Source organism: Cryptotermes secundus, unplaced genomic scaffold (assembly GCF_002891405.2).
Source record: "Cryptotermes secundus unplaced genomic scaffold, Csec_1.0 scaffold2383, whole genome shotgun sequence".
Classification (NCBI taxonomy): Eukaryota; Metazoa; Arthropoda; class Insecta; order Blattodea; family Kalotermitidae; genus Cryptotermes; species Cryptotermes secundus.
In genome coordinates, this window is record NW_019729240.1 from 91,603 (window position 1) to 110,181 (window position 18,579).

The following is an 18,579-nucleotide window of genomic DNA, read 5'->3' on the forward strand; positions in this document are numbered from 1 at the left end:
ATATTGTGTAGAGGGCGCTCTTTTCCATTCTTTTGTTGTTTTTTTTTTTTTTTCCGACAGTCTTAAAAGGAAGGAAGGGCACAGTGAATTAGTGATAGCAGTGAGAGTCTGACGCTGCCTGAGAGTTTTTGTGTTCAACCTTCTTGTGATAAAAAGGGACATTACCCTGTCGTGTTCTTTGTGATATTCTCTGTAATTATTACTGTGATTAAACTGGTAAATTGAACTGACAATGTTATTTATTTATACTGCTTCCATTGTCTCAACACAGTAATATAGTCAATGCATTACTATGTAGGAGTGTTCAGTGGTGTTACTGCAGCAGCAGTCAAGGTACATTTAAATTTATTAGACTACCTATGTGAGCCTGGTTCCACATTAACCCCTTGGGCTGTTCTGACTCTCACTGGATATCCAGTGGAGCATTCTTATGTACAGTGCATGATTTGTGCATGTTTGTAGGAACTGTATGAGTACCATCTGCCACACCAATCAATGAAACAATTGGGAGGACTCATTTTGTTCAGAATGAGTCTTTGTGCAGTCTTGCAAAAAAAAATTGACACTTTATTAATAAAAGAATTGAAACAACGGTGGTACTTTAAATTCCGCTCTTATGGGGTTAACGCAGTCTATTTGAATGCCGAATTGAGGGGTTAATTTCTTCACTTTGACATCTTGTCTTGCAGGATATGATTGGAACAAAGGAATCAATTATAAGGCACTTCTTGAAACATATCGTTTCTCTGGATTTCAAGCAACGAATTTTGGCTTAGCAGTAGAAGAAGTGAATAAAATGGTATGTAGCAACATACTTAATAGACTTAATTTGATTTGTTATACCATTTTCAGTTATTATTGACTTAATTGTCATTTATTTTATTATTTACTCTAAATGGTCAAGCTGTCCTGTCGTGCCAAGCCATTACCTGAAGACTTGGAAGATGTGTTAGAGGAAGATGAATTTATCCAACGAAATAGCAGCTGCACAATCTTCTTAGGCTTCACTTCTAACATGGTTTCTGCTGGAGTTCGTGATACTATTCGCTTCCTTGTTCAGCATCGCATGGTGAGAGTGCTTATGGTTATATTATTTCAGAAAATGGAGTAAAATCACATGTCAGCGTTCAGAGAACCAATTTCATTTCTTTATTTTATTATATGAAAATTCTCTATTGAAAGTTTATGTATGCCTATACACTGTATTTATCTGCATATGTTGAAAGAATATTTAGCTCCTAACATGTATAAAAACTGTAATTACAAGATTGGTTGGTTTATTGAATTTTTGGGACGGCATATGTTGATGTATTTCACTGATTATTTCTACATGTGTGTTACCATAAGCAATAGTAGTGGTTCAGTTTAAACATTAGCTTTCCAGTTTGATTCATAATAATTTAAAATTTAAACAATGTGTAAGATTCTGTCTACACTAAATATGTTTGGCATGCTGAATTATGAAATATTCAGAATGTGATTTTTTCTTTACATCTTTAACTTAACCTATTCACTTTATCCTGAAGCAAGCTGTCACACTGTTCATTTATGTGCCCTTTATGTCCTATATTTTAATACATTTAGCACAGCAAGGGACATCTAATTTTAACATACTTATTGTAGTAAGAGTAGCAAAGGGATAAGAACCAGTACAGACTTTTAGTTTCTGGAGTGACACCTTGACATGCTCCCGGAAATACAATTTTGGTTTGTGTTGTTACTACAAGCAAAGGGAATGCTAAAAAGGTAAAGTTGTCCCTGTGTTTAACTATTTAACTACTACACCATGAAAGTGTATGTATAGATGTATGTATGGATGTATAAATTCACATTTTCTTAACCTCAGCACTAGTTGTAGGTGAGTGATCAGCTTCACACCCCTGCCGCTTTACCCCCAGGGAAAGAGCGCCCAGTACCCATTGGATAGGAGGTTGGGTGGACCCCAGAGCCGGTCTGGATGCGTTGGAGAAGAGAAAATTCTTGCCCCTACCAGAACTCCAACTCCATCTCCTCAGTCGTTCAGTCCCTATACCACCTACACTGCGGCTCCTCAAGTGAATGGTAACTTTATAGAAGCTTTTGTGACGGTTGTTACTGATAGAATAGAAGCTGTGAAGGACTGTTTTTGATTCTGTTTTGAAGGTAGACTGTATTGTAACTACAGCAGGAGGTGTAGAAGAGGATTTGATAAAATGTCTTGCACCAACATACATCGGTGATTTCCATTTGGAAGGTTGCAAATTAAGAGAAAAAGGAATTAACCGAATTGGAAACTTACTCGTACCTAATGAAAACTACTGCCTTTTTGAAGACTGGGTCATGCCGCATTTAGATGCTATGTTGAAGGAACAGAAAGAAAAGGTAATCTTTTCCAGTACCATTTGGCAAGTATGCATTGACTTAGACTGACATACAAACAAAATTCTAAAGTTATCAGTATTCCAGTTTATTGTACAGGGTTATTCAAAAAGAATGAACCAATTTTATTATGCAATATTTTATTAAAAGAAAGTAATACAAAACTCCAGCCAAGTCACAAGTATACTACTCACAATCAACTTTTATTTCCTGTCTTACAAGTGTTCAATGTGGCCACCATCTACAGCATGGGCAACTTCAGTGCAATAAGAGAATTCCTCCCAGGCGCGTATCAGCATGTCACGATGCACTGAGTTAATCGCTGTTGTTATTCGATGTTTAAAGTCATCAAGGTTAGTGGGTAGCGGTGGAACATAAACATGATCTTTTACATATCCCCACAAGAAGAAATCACACATGGTGAGGTCTGGGGATCTCACAGGCCAAGCACACAGAGCAAAGTCTTTGGCCCCCTTCCGACCAATCCATCGCTGGGGCACTTTTTCATTTAAAAAAGCTCGGACCATCAGGTGCCAATGGGGCGGTGCTCCATCTTGTTGAAAAATGAAGTCATGCGAATCTGCTTGCAGTGAAGTGAAGAGCCAGTTTTGGAGCATATCGAGATAGGTTTGTCCTGTAACGGTGTTGCCTTCAAAGAAAAAAGGACCATAAACCTTGTCCTGAGACACAGCACAGAAGACGTTCACCTTAGGGGAATCTCTTTCGTGCTCAACTGTTTCATGTGGGTGCTCTCTTCCCCAAATACGCACATTGTGACGATTGACTGTGCCGCTCAAGTGAAAAGTCTCTTCATCACTAAAAATTGAACGTGAAATGAAGGTTTCGTCTTCCATCATCTCCAGCATCGAATCGCAAAATTCCATCCACTTCCTTTTGTCGTCATTGGTAAGTGCCTGAACGAGCTGCAGTCTGCATGGTTTCAAATGTAGACGTACTGTTAGCACACGTCAGACAGTGGATTGAGGGATCGCAAGCTCACGGCTAGCTTGATTTGTTGACTTCCGCGGGCTCCTCTCAAACTCAGCACAGATTCTCACCACTTGTTCCTCCAAGACTTTTGGTCATCCTGGACTTTTTCCTTTACACAGACACCCACTCTCTTGAAACTGTCAAAACCACTGTCGAATGTTCTTAGGACAGGGCAGATTAATGCCGAATCACCTTCGAAAAGCACGCTGCACCATGACAACCGAATTTGTTTTCACGAACTCGAGAACACAGAACACCTTTTGCTGAGGACTCACCATTCTGAGAGTAAACGAACAACTGAACGTTGCCGGAAGAACGATGTGACTTCAGCAACCCTGTGGCAGCCATTCACAACTTAGATAACTCCTCTTTCAAATGGTCACTGACTCATTCCATGATGATGCTTGAGAACTGAAACAATGCGTCATGAAATCAGTTCGTTCTTTTTGAATAACCCTGTATTTTACAGTAATCAGTTCTTTGAGGCTGGACATTCCATATATGGCAACAGAAGATGCAAACTGGGAAGCCTTTCCTTATTACCTAATCTGTTTCCATCACAGGATCTAACTAACATGTCACCTTCCTCATTCCTGGTCACCATCTTTTATCTCTAGAATGGTCTTGCAGTTTGAGGAAGAATTTATATTTCTTGTTGCCCTTATTGGCTCATTGCCTACAATAAAAATGTGAACCTTTTCAAAATGAAGGCTACATTGGAAAATATGAAGTTGTTGACCAGTTTGAAGTTTTGTTTTTCCAATTGATACAGTTAAGTTACTGGTATGTAAAAGTAGTTACTATAGAGGGTAACATAAGAAAGATATAATGGGACAGTCTACAGAACAATAATTCTGAAGAAGACGAAATAGATACTACTGTATCAACATTCGTTTTATTAACTGTTGGTGCTAATGCTACATGTTTTGACCCTTTTCTTGGGTACAAGAACACTGGTACTATGTGGTGCAATCAAAAAGTTCCTGAAATTTGAATTTTGCGCGCGAATGGTTATGAGTACATCGAAATACTAGGTCGTTCAAATATGACCGGGACTGATTTTTTTTTTTTTTGTAAACAAGCCGCCCTGCGCAGCAGCTGTGCGACCTTGAGAGATTGTAGCCACAACCTCCACTCTCCCTCCTGTTTGGGTTAGAAGCTGTTCAGTGCTGTCTGGGAGTTGCTAGAGGGATGAGCGTACAGAAGGTACCGCGGAGCATGGAACAACGCATTGTGATCAAATTCCTCATTGGAGAAAACGTCCCATCCGCTGAAATTCACCACAGACTCCAACAACAGTATTGGGAAGAGTGTCTCTCACGGACCCATGTGTTTGAGTGGTGTAAGTGCTTCAGAGAGGGCAGAGAGCGCGTGGAGAATGAACCGCATGATCGTCAGCCATGAACATCCGTCACCGAGCCAAACATTGATGTGCAGACGCGCTTATTCGTGAGAATAGGCGCATCACTATCAAGGAACTTGGATCAATGCTGTCCATCAGTGTTGGTAGTGTAGAAGACGTGAAATATCACCTGCACTATCGCAAGGTGAATGCACCGTGGGTACCACGTACTTTGACAGACGTGAACAAAATGGTGCGCATGCAAGTTGCCAGTCGTCTCCTACAGCAGTTTGAAGACGAAGGTGATGCATTTTTGAAGTCTATAGTGACCACCGATGAAACATGGGTGCACTACTTCATTCCCGAGTCCCAGCAATCATCATGCAAGTGGCGGCATACCAGTTCTCCCAAACCCAAGAGAGCGCGGAGGAGCCGTTCGGCAGGAAAAGTGATGGCAACGTTCTTCTGGGACTGGCAGGGGTTATCCATGTAGACTTTCTGACAGATGCCAGGACAGTCAATGCAGCTTATTACTCAGACCTCCTGGCAACAGACGTGAAGGAAAAGATCCGATCCAAGCGGAAGAGAGGTGGAAAGTTGGTAGCCTTCCTTCAAGACAATGCACGCCCCCATACAGCCAAAACAACAATGGAAACCCTCCAGAAATTGAAATGGAACCTTCTGACACATCCACCGTACAGTTCCAATTTAGCACCAAGTGATGTCTACCTGTTCGGAAGGCTCAAATCAGACTTGCAAGGCATGCGGTTTGTGGACAACGACGCCGTCATCCAGAATGTTCGGGAGTGGATACGCCGCCAACCACAAGACTTTTTTGAAAAGGGCATCAGGATGCTTCCAGAACGTTGGAAAAAATGTGTTGACTCCAGAGGGGAGTGCGTTGAAGACTGACATGTGCAAGTAAGTGTTTGGCAATTTTGGTTTTAAAAAAAAATCAGTCCCGGTCATATTTGAACCACCTTGTACCACTATGTGTCTCCCCATACACCCTTTTTGAATCAGTGTAGCAAGCAGCATCGAGTTGAGTGGTTGGGTTTGTTGTTGGTGAACGTATTTCCATTATTGTGTTTCCGTGAGTTTGAAGTTTTGCAATGGCTGACCTAAGAGAGCAGTGTGTCTATATAAAGTTTTGTTTTAAACTTGGGAAAACCACTGCAGAAATGCACCAAATGTTGAAGCAAGCTTTTGGTGACAACAGTTTAGGCCAGACACAAACTTATGACTGGTATAAGCGTTTCAAAAATGGCTGAACATCGACTGATGATGACGATCATTCGGGATGGCTGTCAACTGGTACCACACCAGAAAATGTCACGAAAGTTAGGGATCTGATTCTGCAAGATCGTAGACTGACCATCGAAGACCCCTGTAACACTTTGGGACAAAGTTATGGTACATGTCAACGAATTTTGTCAGAGGAACTGAACATGAGGAGGATTGCAGCAAAATTTGTGCCACGACTGCTGCAAAATGAACAGAAGCAGTATCACTTGGAAGTCTGCAGGGAACTTCAACAACAGCTTCAACAGGATCCAAACTTTCTTTCAAAGATTGTCACTGGTGACAAAAGTTGTGTTTATGGCTACGACCCTGAAAGTAAGCAGCAATCTTTGCAATGGAAGAGCCCTTCTTCACCTCAGCCAAAAAAAAGCTTTACAAGTCAAGAGCAACATTAAGTCTATGTTGATCTGTTTTTTTTTATATTGACGGGATTGTTTATAAGGAGTTCGTCCCTCCTGGTCAGACAGTCAATAAAGAATTCTGTCACGATATTCTAAGGCGTTTGAGGGAGGACATGAGGAGAAAACGTCCAGAGAAGTGGCGCACGAACGACTGGGTACTCCACCATGACAATGCATGACAGCACACGGCTTACACTGGGCAGGAATTTTTTTCTAAAAACAAGATGGCAGTTGTTCCCCACCCACCGTACTCACCAGACTTAGCTCCATGTGACTTCTTTCTCTTCCCCAAGATGAACATCGAGCTGAAGGGGTGAAGATTTGATACAGTTGAGGAAATTCAAGCAAAAATGCAGACGGTACTAAACACCCTAACAAAGAAAGACTTCCAGAATGCATTTCAAAAGTGGCAGAAACGCTGGGATCAGTGTATGCGCTCCCAAGGGGACTACTTTGAAGGTGATGGTGCAGAATAAGATCCAGGTAAGACAATAGTTTTATTAATATATTTTGGGAACTTTTAGATAGCATCACGTAGTTCTTCAATTGTGCCATAGTTCAATATGGATGACACAATTCAAGAACTAGTACCAGTATTCTTGTACACCTGAAGATAACCCAGGAAAAGGGTCGAAACATGTAGTGTTACCACCAACAGCTAATAAAATGAATGTTGATACAGTAGTATCTATTTTGTCTTTTTCAGAATTATTGTTGTGTAGACTGTCCCATTATATATCTTTCATATGACACGCAACAGGATGCATACTATAAAAGAGGATAACATAGTTCAAAGCAAATATATGGCACATTTGTCTTGTTCCTCACATGCAAAAAAATGAAGAATGGATATGTATGAAAATAACCAAACCAGTCGCAAAGAGACTTAAAGGATAGTATGTATATAACACTTGAATATTTTGAAACTTTCTATACAGGTAAATGGATTCATTTTTAATAATTCAGTTTTTATTTTGTGATTTTAGCCAGAAATGTTTAAATATTAATTATTTTCTGATGCTAAGCATCTTAAAGTACTTTGAAATTTTATCCCAACTGTGTTCAGGAAGAACTAATTAAATGTCTTGTATTCTGAGAATGGAGGTACTACCCTGATCGCTGTCCTGGAGAGATGTAAGGCCACGTGGAACTGAGGTAGTTGTTCTTGCCAAATCTCGACTGAGATACTACCCAGTTGCAATTCTGGTGCTAACCTGTTTTGGAAGTGTTTTCTGTCTATCCTTGGGTATGTGAGAATTTACATTATTTACATGTATCACGTTTTCAGACTGAATGTTGCAGTTAAGTGGCTAGCACTCCTGTTTCTTAATTGAGAGGACCCGAGTTCAGTTCTTGACCTGGAGACAATCTGTTGAATCAGGTTGTGGTATTCTTCAGTCCCTCCTAGCAAATGTTGAGGTAGTAAAATAGATTATGACCACTTCCTTCAACATCCTTTCCCATTTACAACCATCTCACCATTTAACAATTTAATCTAAACAGATGAAATGTGTCATTAAATAGCTGAAATATCAGTCATCCTAATCACCATCGTCACTGCTTCAGGGGACACTCTGGACTCCATCAAAAATCATTGCCAGGTTAGGAGAAGAGATTAATGATCCAAGTTCCATTTATTACTGGGCTGCAAAAAATAAAATTCCTGTGTTCAGTCCAGCCCTTACAGATGGTAGTCTTGGAGATATGATGTATTTCCACTCATATCGCAACCCAGGACTGGTGCTTGACATTATTCAAGGTAAGGTAAATTGCTGGTTTGTATCTCTGACATGTGGTCTGTATACTTGAAGGGCTTCTGGGCTTAGACCTGAACATTTTCAAATATTCTGAAAGTTAAATAAAAAATAAGTAAGTTATAGTTATTTGAAACATAAATGTGGTTGTAAATTGAGGGAAAAGGGACACAGAAGAAATATTGGCAGAATGTTGTACTTTGAAAGTCCATAATTACTGGAAATTATACATCAGTTACCTTTTTCTTTTTTAAGGATCTCCAGTAAGTATGTGAGATTTGAGATTCTAACAGTAATGACTGTGAAAATTGTTGTCATTACAGTAACTGCTGCCTCCATCTTCAGTGTAGAAATCTTGGCTAAACATAAAATTGATAGAGATGGAAGGAAAAGGTGAACTGAAATTAGGATTCTTCCTATGGGTCCATTCAGAGCCCCACCTCTCTTTCCCTTATATTCATACCAAATTTTTGTGCACTTGACTTTTACTAGTACCCTGAAGATGGAAGCAGCAGGTTCTCTGAAATGTTGGTAACTTTCTACCACTCAACACAGCATCACATTCCAGAAGACTGTCGTGTGCAAGAAATATGTTACAAATGTTGGGCCTGAAGATATGAATGAGAATATAATATTTTGAAGTTGCATTGTTCATGTGTTTGTTTTTTACAGACCTTCGCCGTTTGAATACAATGGCAGTGAAAGCTGCACATACAGGAATGGTTATAATTGGTGGTGGAGTAATAAAGCATCACATCTGTAATGCAAATCTAATGGTAAGCTGTAGTGTATAGTCTTTTGTGTATAATGCTATGTAGTTCAGAAAAGCCCTACATTTCAAAGAAAACACTGTCTCCATCTTCAGAGTTGAAGAATATTGCTAGTGGGGTGGGACTAAGTCCCTTGTACTGCGGCCACTTCTGGCCTATTGTACCAGCCCCAGATGATAGGTGAGGGTGATTGTGGAGCAATTGATGGAATGAAGATTGGCAGGGGAAACTGAAGTACTCAGAGAAAACCTGCCCCAGCAACACTTTGTCCACCACAAATCCCATTTGACCAGACCTGGGATCGAACCCGGCCCGGGGCGGTGGGAAGCCAGCAACCAACCACTTGAGCTATGGCGCCGCCTTGAGTTGAAGAATAAGCCAAGCAAGAAACAGTAGAAGTAGGTGGCAAACTCCTGCTTCTGCTGGTTTCTTGCATGGCTTACTGTTCAGTCCTAAAGATGGAAGCGATGTTTTCATCTAAAATGCTGGGCTCCCCTGGACTACATGGCGTTATGACCCAGGAGACCATACTCTTTGCAGTCATTGCCATGAGAACCTTAAGTCCAACATAATGGTAAGCTATCTGCAGGTATATATATATTCAGCATTGTTTCAGGGCATAGCCATGCTTGTAGTCAGGATTTTTGGCTATACTCAAAATTGGAATTAATATTATAAATTAATGTCATATTGTCCAAATTGTCAACAACTCAGGTGTCAAGCTTACTCAGGGTGCACAAGAACCTGATGGTTTTAAAGAGTATATAAAGCAGTGAAATTTTGTTTTAATTTCTAATTTATTGTTACAAAAAGATTGAACATTGAAAACCATATTATTCGACTTACATTTCGTTATATCTCTGTGTATTTTGTTTGAACAGCACGTCAGTAATCTGTTGCTCATCATTCCATATGCCTCTTTCAGCCTTGTTCATAGGTTTCCCAGTGCTTACCTCTCCATGTTTTCTGGTATTGCTGAAATTTGCTTCCGAATTGTGGTTAATGGTTCGTGATGTAGTGGTCTACACTTTCGCTTTGAGGTTCTCCTAAAGGAAATAATCACAGGCAGAGGGATCAGGTGAATGTACAGGCTATAAAGCTCACCACGCAGTGATATAACATGTTCTAGAAACATTTCCTGAATAACATCCATGGGTGCTTTCGCTGTATGGGCAGTTACACCATCTTGCTGGAACTGTAACTGCATGCCTATCATTGTTTTGAAAGAATTAAGGACCTATGAGCCTGAAGTTTGCCACTCCACGTCAGACAGTCGCATATGAACTGTGAGGAGGCCATTGATAGAGCTTCTTTGGATTTTCCTCTGCCCAGCAGTGAAAAATCTGTTTATTGACACAACAAGATAAGTGGAAATGTCCTTCATCTGTCATAAGGATAATGACCTTTGGACAAAGTTCCAATTAAATGCTATGGTTTGCAGTGTCATGATCTCTTAACTCTTGCACCACTACCATTTTGTGTGGTTGGAAATTTAGATCCTTGTGTAAAATTCTCCTCACACTGTGATTAGATATTCCTAGAGTAACAGACTGTCTCCTAGCTGAATGCCTAGTACTTCTTATGAATGATTCCCTCGCAGCCTCAGTGTCCTGTAGCAATCACACTGTGCGTACACTGCCTTTTGGTTTCTATTTTAATGCAGAAGCACTCATTCTGAAGTTTTCTACCCAACTGTGTGGTATTGTGGTAAGGAACTTTTCCATGACGAGCAATTTTTTTAAGTGCTTGCGAAATATTCAGTGCATTTTAACAGTAACTATTTAAAAAAAAAAATGTTTCAGTAACACACAATGTTGTTCACATCACTGCTCCATGGCTACTGCAGTGGCATCAGTTAAGCTAGCAAATGACATGGTTCCCACCATCTCATCCTCAGTGGTTGCCAACACATTCTAAAAATCATCAGGTTCCTTTTGCTGCACCTTGTACCATAGCCCATGTATAACTCTTTGTCTGTGGCTGACATCAGTTTATATATACTTGGGCTTAAAGAGAACTCTTGCCTTATTTCTCAATTAAATATAATATTTACTTGCTGGAAATATTTGTCTGGGCTTTACAGAGAAATGGAGCTGATTATGCAGTTTTCATCAACACAGCATCAGAGTTTGATGGCAGTGATAGTGGAGCCCGTCCAGATGAGGCTGTGTCATGGGGAAAGATCAAGAAGGATGCTTCCCCAGTGAAGGTGTATAAGAGTCCTAATCTTATAAATAATTTTTTATTTCTCATGGGTTGATACTGAGTCTGCTTGATACTGCAACCACTGTTTGGCCAGTTGTGCTAGCCCTAGGTGATAGATGATGATGATTGTGGAGCAATCAGTGGAATGCAAATTGACAAGGGGAACCTAAGTACTTGGAGAAAACCTGCCCCAGTGCCACTTTGTCCACCACAAATCCTACATAACCTGACTTGGGCTCGAACCCAGGCCCCTGTGGTGGGAAGCCAGCAACTAACCACCTGAGCTGTGGCACGGCCAATTATAAATAGTTACCGTGCAATCTTTGCATGAACTGCATGAATTTGAAAATATGTGTTTTATCTCTCCAGTTATCAGTGGATTTTGAAGAATTGGATCTAAACGTTTCTGAAAGTAGCGTATTAATACAATGATAAACTTTATACTCTCTGGGCAGTATCCATCATCATAATTGTATTTTAGATGAAGGTGTAGGTAGATCTTCGTAAGTTAACATTAATGAGCTTAGACACAATTTGATGCATGGTTTACTGTAAAAATCAAAATTAGGCCAAGATGCATATGAAGGAGGCCATAAAAATATGTGCAAAAGAAGGTAAAGTTTAGTGGATTGAACCTAACATCTTCAGGAAGCACAGTGTGTCAGCCCACAAGTCTGGTAGCACATCTGATCAGCAGTGAAACTTTGGTATTGCGCTCATCATAAAGAGAAAGCGGGTTACCCTGCCATTGTTGAATGATTTTGCAAAGGGTACTGGTAAGGTATTCTAGAACATAAATAATCTACTGCTCATTGTAGTGTATTGGATAAATGATTAGACAAAACAATTCATTAAAGCTTTCTGACTTTTGAATGGCCCAAAATACAAGTTAAAAAAGTTGTTATACATCATAATCAGAAACCATCAGACCCAGTTCATTAAATATCATGACTTAACATTCTGCTAAAATCACAGGGATATGATGTTTTGCAGGGAATAAGACTCATTGCAACAGTGACTTAATGCTCAGAAATCATGGGATTGTGTTATTGACTGATTAGTTGATTCTTAGTTTTTGTAATGATTGTTTTTTATTGGATAGGTTATAAGGCATTGAATGGTATGTTGATGGTGACTGCCAAATTGAGAAGGATTTGGAAAGATGTGATTGTGCCTTATGTTAGAGTATTTACCTGGAAAAGCTGAGGAATTTCATGAAAAATCTGTTGGAATAGTCATTTTTGACCAAGATTTGAAACTTTGGCATATCAAATCCCAAGCAGGAGCACTAATCATCTGCAACATGTCACACTTTATGGAACCATGCAACTACCAAGATGCCCCTTTGAGTAAGGTATTACACCTCTCCTAAAGTGTTGGATTGTTGTGGGACCTTTATGGGGAGTTCATAAAATAGATCGCTGATGGTCAAGGTGCATGGACTGGTGAAGGCCCACCGACACTTTATTCATTTAATCATTTCATCATCAAAGGGTTGGTGTGGTGATCATTTGTCTCTATTAAAGTGTGGTTCTATTTCCATTGTCTGCCAGGTAGTCCCTTACATCACATTTTACCTCCTTCCACAACAAGGATTCAGGTTTGGATTTTGGCAAATACATGATCATTAAGGAGGCCAAGGGCTAGGTGGTGAACATGTTTTCGCAAATACGAGGCACAGTTATCAAAGGACAGAGAAAAATAGAGGAGGCTTCCTTTATAAAGCCGCCCCACTTGATGGAAATGCCAGTGAATGGTTTTGCTGGTGATTATGATGTTTTATTTCTAAGGTAGATTTTAACAAGTATTTTGTCTTCTTTCTTTCAGATATATGCTGAAGCAACTTTAGTATTTCCTCTATTAGTAGGAGAAACATTTGCTAAGCGATATCATGCTACAAAGGTGAAAGCTGAATCAGATGTATAAGCTGTACAATCCTTGAATTTTATTTAAAACTGTGTGTGCGCATGTGTTGAGTCAGAACATACAGAAATAAAATACAGTTGACTTGTATTTGAACAAGGACTCATTAAAGTTTGCAACGTTGTGTTTCTCATGGAAACAGATAATAAAGACACACATTGTATAAAGTTGTTCATTTTTACACACCACAAGTCCTTACAATATTACAGTATAATTTCTTATTTTAGTATTACAAGTACAGTCTTAGCATATAATGTATTAACCATGCAAAGGTTATGCATTGTGTTGTAACAAAATTGGTTACAGAATGATGAAATGAATGTTTGTGTTGTGAGTGTTGTGTTATTTTAATCAAAACACTACAAGAAATCCTATTTTCTGTTATTTAATCAATGCAGATGAACATCAGTAGAAGTCCAAGAGTAAGCCAACAATTCAGTCAAATGGAATTCCCACAATCTTGCTTACATATTAAAGGTAAAGTCCCTGTGCCTAACTAATTAAACACTACACCATGAAGGCGTATGGGGGAATGGATATATAGATCCACATTTTCTTGACCTCTGCACTATCTGGAAGTGAGTGGTCAGCTTCAAGCCCTGGCAGCTTTACTCTTGGAGAAAGAGCCCCTGGTACCGATTGGCTAGGAGGCTGTGTGGACTCGCTTATATATTATAATTTTTTAAATAAAATGATAGTATATTTGGGGTCCCCCTAGAGCAAGGGTCTGGGCCAAATGGCCCTGCTGCCCCCCTATATGGTTATGATTATTTGCAGGAAAGTGTGATGTTGTACATCTCAAGTGAGACAGATGTCTTCAAGAAAGACAGTACATTGAAATATGACAACAGGGATGACACTCAGTGGTACAGGGTATTTCACAGAAAACTGATACATAAACACCAGTTTAAAATTTACCTGATTTTATAGAACTGAAAGGTTCATTACTGTATTCACAAAAGTCCATCATCCAGTTTGATCCAATTTACTCCATATCTTATTTCCCTAAGATCCATTCTGATAAAGGACTTGCAAGCACAGAAATATTCAAACTCAACTAACTTCATGGAGCTGAGCTCTTCTTGAGAAGCAGCCAATTGTGTGGCTCCTCAAGAACTTCCCAGCAATTTATGGAACCTGAAGGTTCATTACCTTGTTCACAAGAGCCCTCTATTGGTCTCTATCCTGAACCAGATTGCTCCTGTCCACACCACCCCATCATATCTCTAAGATCCATTTAATAATATTTACCCACCTACATCTTGGGCTTCCTGGTGATATCCTATCTGCATTCCTCTTCTCACCCCATTCATACTACCTGTCCTGCCCATCTCATCTTCCTTGACTTACTCATTCTAATTATACTTTATGAAGAGTCCAAGATATGAAGCTCCTCATTATGCAGTACTCTCCAACCTCCTGTAACATCATCTCTCTTTGATCCAAATACTCTCTTCAGTACCCTGTTCTCAAACACCCTCAGTCTTTGTAAGTTTTGAGGTTTTCACGGCGATGACAATGAAGAAAGTCGTCTTCTGGGTTTAGGCACCGTGTATTCTTCGTTTTGGCCGACGTTTCGGAGGAATGTAGCGCCTCCATCTTCAGAGCAGTTGAATGGCTGTAGCTGTGAAGTAGCTGTGCTACTGCTCTCCGCATTCCAAGCCATTCAACTGCTCTGAAGATGGAGGCGCTACGTTCCTCCGAAACGTCGGCCAAAACGAAGAATACACAGTGCCTAAACCCAGAAGACGACTTTCTTCACCCTCAGTCTTTGTTTGTCCCTTAATGTCAGAGACCAAGTTTAACACTCGTACAGAATCACAGGAAAAATTATAGTTTTGTATATTCGAATTTTTTGTTTCTAGACAGCAGACAAGAAGGAAGAAGTTTCTCTATGAAATTGTAGCAAGCATACCTCAATTCACTCTCTTCTTAATTTCCTCCTACATCAAATTTTGATTTGTTACTGTCAGTCCCAAATATTTGAACTGTGCTACATTGTAAAAACATTTGTTAGCTGTCTATATGTCATGATTTTTTCTTGCATTCTGGTGACAAGAGACAACGTGTATTTTTGTTTTCTCTGCATTTACTTCTAGACCAACCCCCTTACTAGTGTCAGTCATAGTTTTCTGTTTTTTTTCTTTGTGATATCAATAATTTTGTCTTCATACATTCCCTCTTTTTATTCCTGAAATGCCTGCTGGCATCATGACTTATGTTGTTCCGATTATCCCCATTTACTTTTCTTGGATCCTATAACCACTGCAATTTGGCTTGTTTCCTTTGATCTAATAATTTTGAGCATCGTTTGTTAAACCATGGCTTATGCTTTTTCAGTTCATAATAACCTAAACTCTCTTTGGCTGAAATTTCTATATTCTATTAGCTTTCCATGCTCTATTAATATCCACCTCAGCATCTAAGTTTTCCAAAGCTGCAAACCTGTTTGAGATTTCAGTGCCATACCACTGTTTACCCTCTACCTCCTTTAATTTCTTGAGATTGAACCTCTCAATATGTAATCTGTGCATTGTTTGTTTACTCACTGCCAGTCTCTCACTGACTTTTGCCAGCACCAGGTAGTGGTCAGTAACACAATCTGCTGCCCTGAACAGTCAGAAATTAAGTATACTTGAATGCCATCCATCTATCTTGTGAACTCTCAGTCCCAGTTATAAATACAAACCACTCCATCCAATGTGACATATAAGTTTGTACTACATGAGTGAAAACAACACAGGAAGCCAAGAGTAAACCCTGGATGACATCAAGATAAACAGGCGGCACAAAATCTGCCCCTTACAAGAAGGACAATAGGAGTATGGACACGAACCTACGTGGTTAAAAAAAAAAATTTAGCTAGTGACAAAGGTTTTTTAAATTAACATCTAGAAACTTTAAAAACTTTACAATACCAGGAAGCTGCTGTGATTGTGAAATGTTCGACTTTATGAGTACCGTGCATTATAGAATATAAGTGTATATATTTTAAATCAAAAACACCTATTGTGATGGTAGTTTCCAGTTCATAATGATATTCCCTCTGAAGATGGTCCGTACAGACCGAAACATGTAAGGGAGATAAGTTTTCATGTAGTAGAAACATATATGTAACACTGGACGGAGTGGTTTGTATTTATAATTGTTAGTGTGACGGACCAGAATGAAACAAATAAAAAAAAAATTCTCAGTCCCAGTTTTGGTTTGAAAATGTCATCCCTACCTACTTTGGCATTGAAATCTCCAAACAGGATATTCATATGGTATAGTATTCCACATCCTGCAGTCATTTTGACTAACTTTGGATTCATGGAATGCAATGTAATGTAATATAATATTGAATACACATTCTAATTCTTTGTAGAACCTATGCTTTAAATCATCAGTTTTATCCTCTGTTGGGGCATGAACATTCAGAACAATGATATCACACCAGAGACCTCTTCATATTATATATGACATCCTATTACTAGCAAACTCTAGCCTCTTAACTGCTAATGTGATTCTCTTTTATATGAAAAATGATTCTCATTTCCATAGAAGAATGTATTTTCGCCTGCTGGTTTAGTGCCACCTCTGTCCTGCCCGACCTTCCGTACTCCAACTAAATCTAACTTATATTTTGATATTTCTTTCATAACTGTCTTGAGTGAACCTGCCCTATACAGACTTCTTACATTCCATGTACCAATTCTCATGTCCATTTTCTTCAGTTTAGATCATCATTAATCCAAAGAATCCATTCAGATCTCAGGCCCTTTGCGACATTTCATAACATGCTTGCTTTTTATGGTGGGGAATTGTGAGCCCCACGCCCAACCCCCCTCTGGAGGACCACCCCTTGTCAGCTCTCTGTGACTGCTTATTGAAGATATTCGCAGCTACCCTCAATATCTGGCATGCAGTAGCATAGTTGCTACAAGCCAGAAGGTTGTGGGATCGAATCCTGATTAGGTCATTGAATTTTTCATTTGACCTAATCCTTCCAGCCACTCTATGCTCCTGGGGTCTACTCAGCCTCTAACAGAAATGAGTACCAGGAATCTTCCTGGGGGTAAAGGGCAGCCAGGGCTTAAGGCTGGCAACCTTACTGCCATTTCTGAGCCAATTGTCTAGAAAATGTGAGAGCCTTGACCTTTCACAACCCTATGGGCCTTCACAGCCTGTTACAGGGACAGCTACCCTCCATATCTGGGGGCCATCTCCTTCGTCCACAACCTGAGGACTTACCATACCTTGGTGATAAGGGATTCACCTAACATGGAACTTAGCTTTACTATAAATATGATTTTGAACTTTTAGCCACACATCAAAATTTCTGCCTTGCAGTCTGTGCAGCATTAATAATGCATATGTTGGCTAGCTGGCAAATGACTTTACATTCATGAATGGAGTATCTGTGTGAGGAAAGGACTGTTTTCAAGTATGTTAAGGGTCCATTTTAGAAATGATCATTTCCATAATTAGCATTTTAATTGCTGTTATGTAAGTAATGCATTGTTAATTACATACAGAAGTCTATGTTTTTATGACATTTTGGATTTACATGTTGTTATGCAGAAATGCAAACATTCCAAAACTGGTAGGAAGAAGGTTCCTCTTGAAGTTACCACATTCCCTGCACTAAAGAACAACCATTAATTTGCTATGCATTTTATGGTATCCTTTTAATGAAAATAAAAAATTATACCAACCATGTGAAACGTGTAAACTGTATTCTGGTTTGTTGACAGTTACTGATGAATCACTGTAACTTTATTTGTGCATTCTGTATGATTTCATGTTACAGATATACAGGTCTATAAGAATAGTATTGCAGCATTGAAATATAAATGTTCATGTAAATGGAAAATTATTATAATTATGATTTCTTTACAGTTTGTATTTAAACAGTTTGTCTGAACCAGTCAGCACCCTAAAGGGAATTTAAGTGATCTTCCATCATGGAAAGGTCGCCAGTTTCAGATCTGTCCACTAAGAAATTAAAGTCACTTGACCCTTTTTCTGTCATTCTGAAACAGTCATTGTGTTATGAAATGGATTATCTCTTTTATATATATGTGTATATATATATATATATATATATATATACACACACACATATATATATTGATAATTAATTGGAAGGAATAGGGATTCAGTAGTAATTGTAAATTCAGTAGTAAGTACTAATTGAATATTTCAGTTTATTTTTTATACACATATTCGATCAAACTTGCTGTGGCTGAGTAGAACCGAAACTCAAAGGACGTGAGATGCTAACTAATATAGTATTACGAGCTGAGTCAGCAAGTCTAGGCCATGTTAAATTCCTGTACAGCAGGTTTAGAGACGCATGTAGCGGTGAGAGCAAAGTTCACCTCACATGAAATTGCAGAACAAAGATGGTTATTTTAAGGAGAGAAAATGAGACGAATCATTATCCAATTGTAACTTCTGTTACAATGGGCCTAGGGGGAAATCATTGTTACTTTCAGGTTTGATCAGAAAGGAAGTGAGGGACACTTAGGTAGATACCAGTGTAGTAAGAT

At 39.2% G+C, this 18,579-nt stretch overlaps 1 protein-coding gene across 2 annotated transcripts in view; it reads left to right on the top strand.

Annotated features, from left to right (window-relative positions):
* The window catches only part of LOC111865614 (probable deoxyhypusine synthase), a 15,152-nt gene extending 1,957 nt beyond the window's left edge, over window positions 1–13,195 (top strand). For both annotated transcript variants that reach the window (XM_023853791.2, XM_023853790.2), the window contains exons 3-9: window positions 690–799; window positions 905–1,069; window positions 2,143–2,361; window positions 7,960–8,152; window positions 8,820–8,923; window positions 11,001–11,126; window positions 12,950–13,195. In XM_023853791.2, the coding sequence (XP_023709559.1) occupies window positions 690–799; window positions 905–1,069; window positions 2,143–2,361; window positions 7,960–8,152; window positions 8,820–8,923; window positions 11,001–11,126; window positions 12,950–13,048 (1,016 nt within the window). In that variant the 3' untranslated portion in view covers window positions 13,049–13,195. The remainder of the gene's footprint in view (window positions 1–689; window positions 800–904; window positions 1,070–2,142; window positions 2,362–7,959; window positions 8,153–8,819; window positions 8,924–11,000; window positions 11,127–12,949) is intronic.
* The last annotated feature ends 5,384 nt before the right edge of the window (window positions 13,196–18,579 follow it).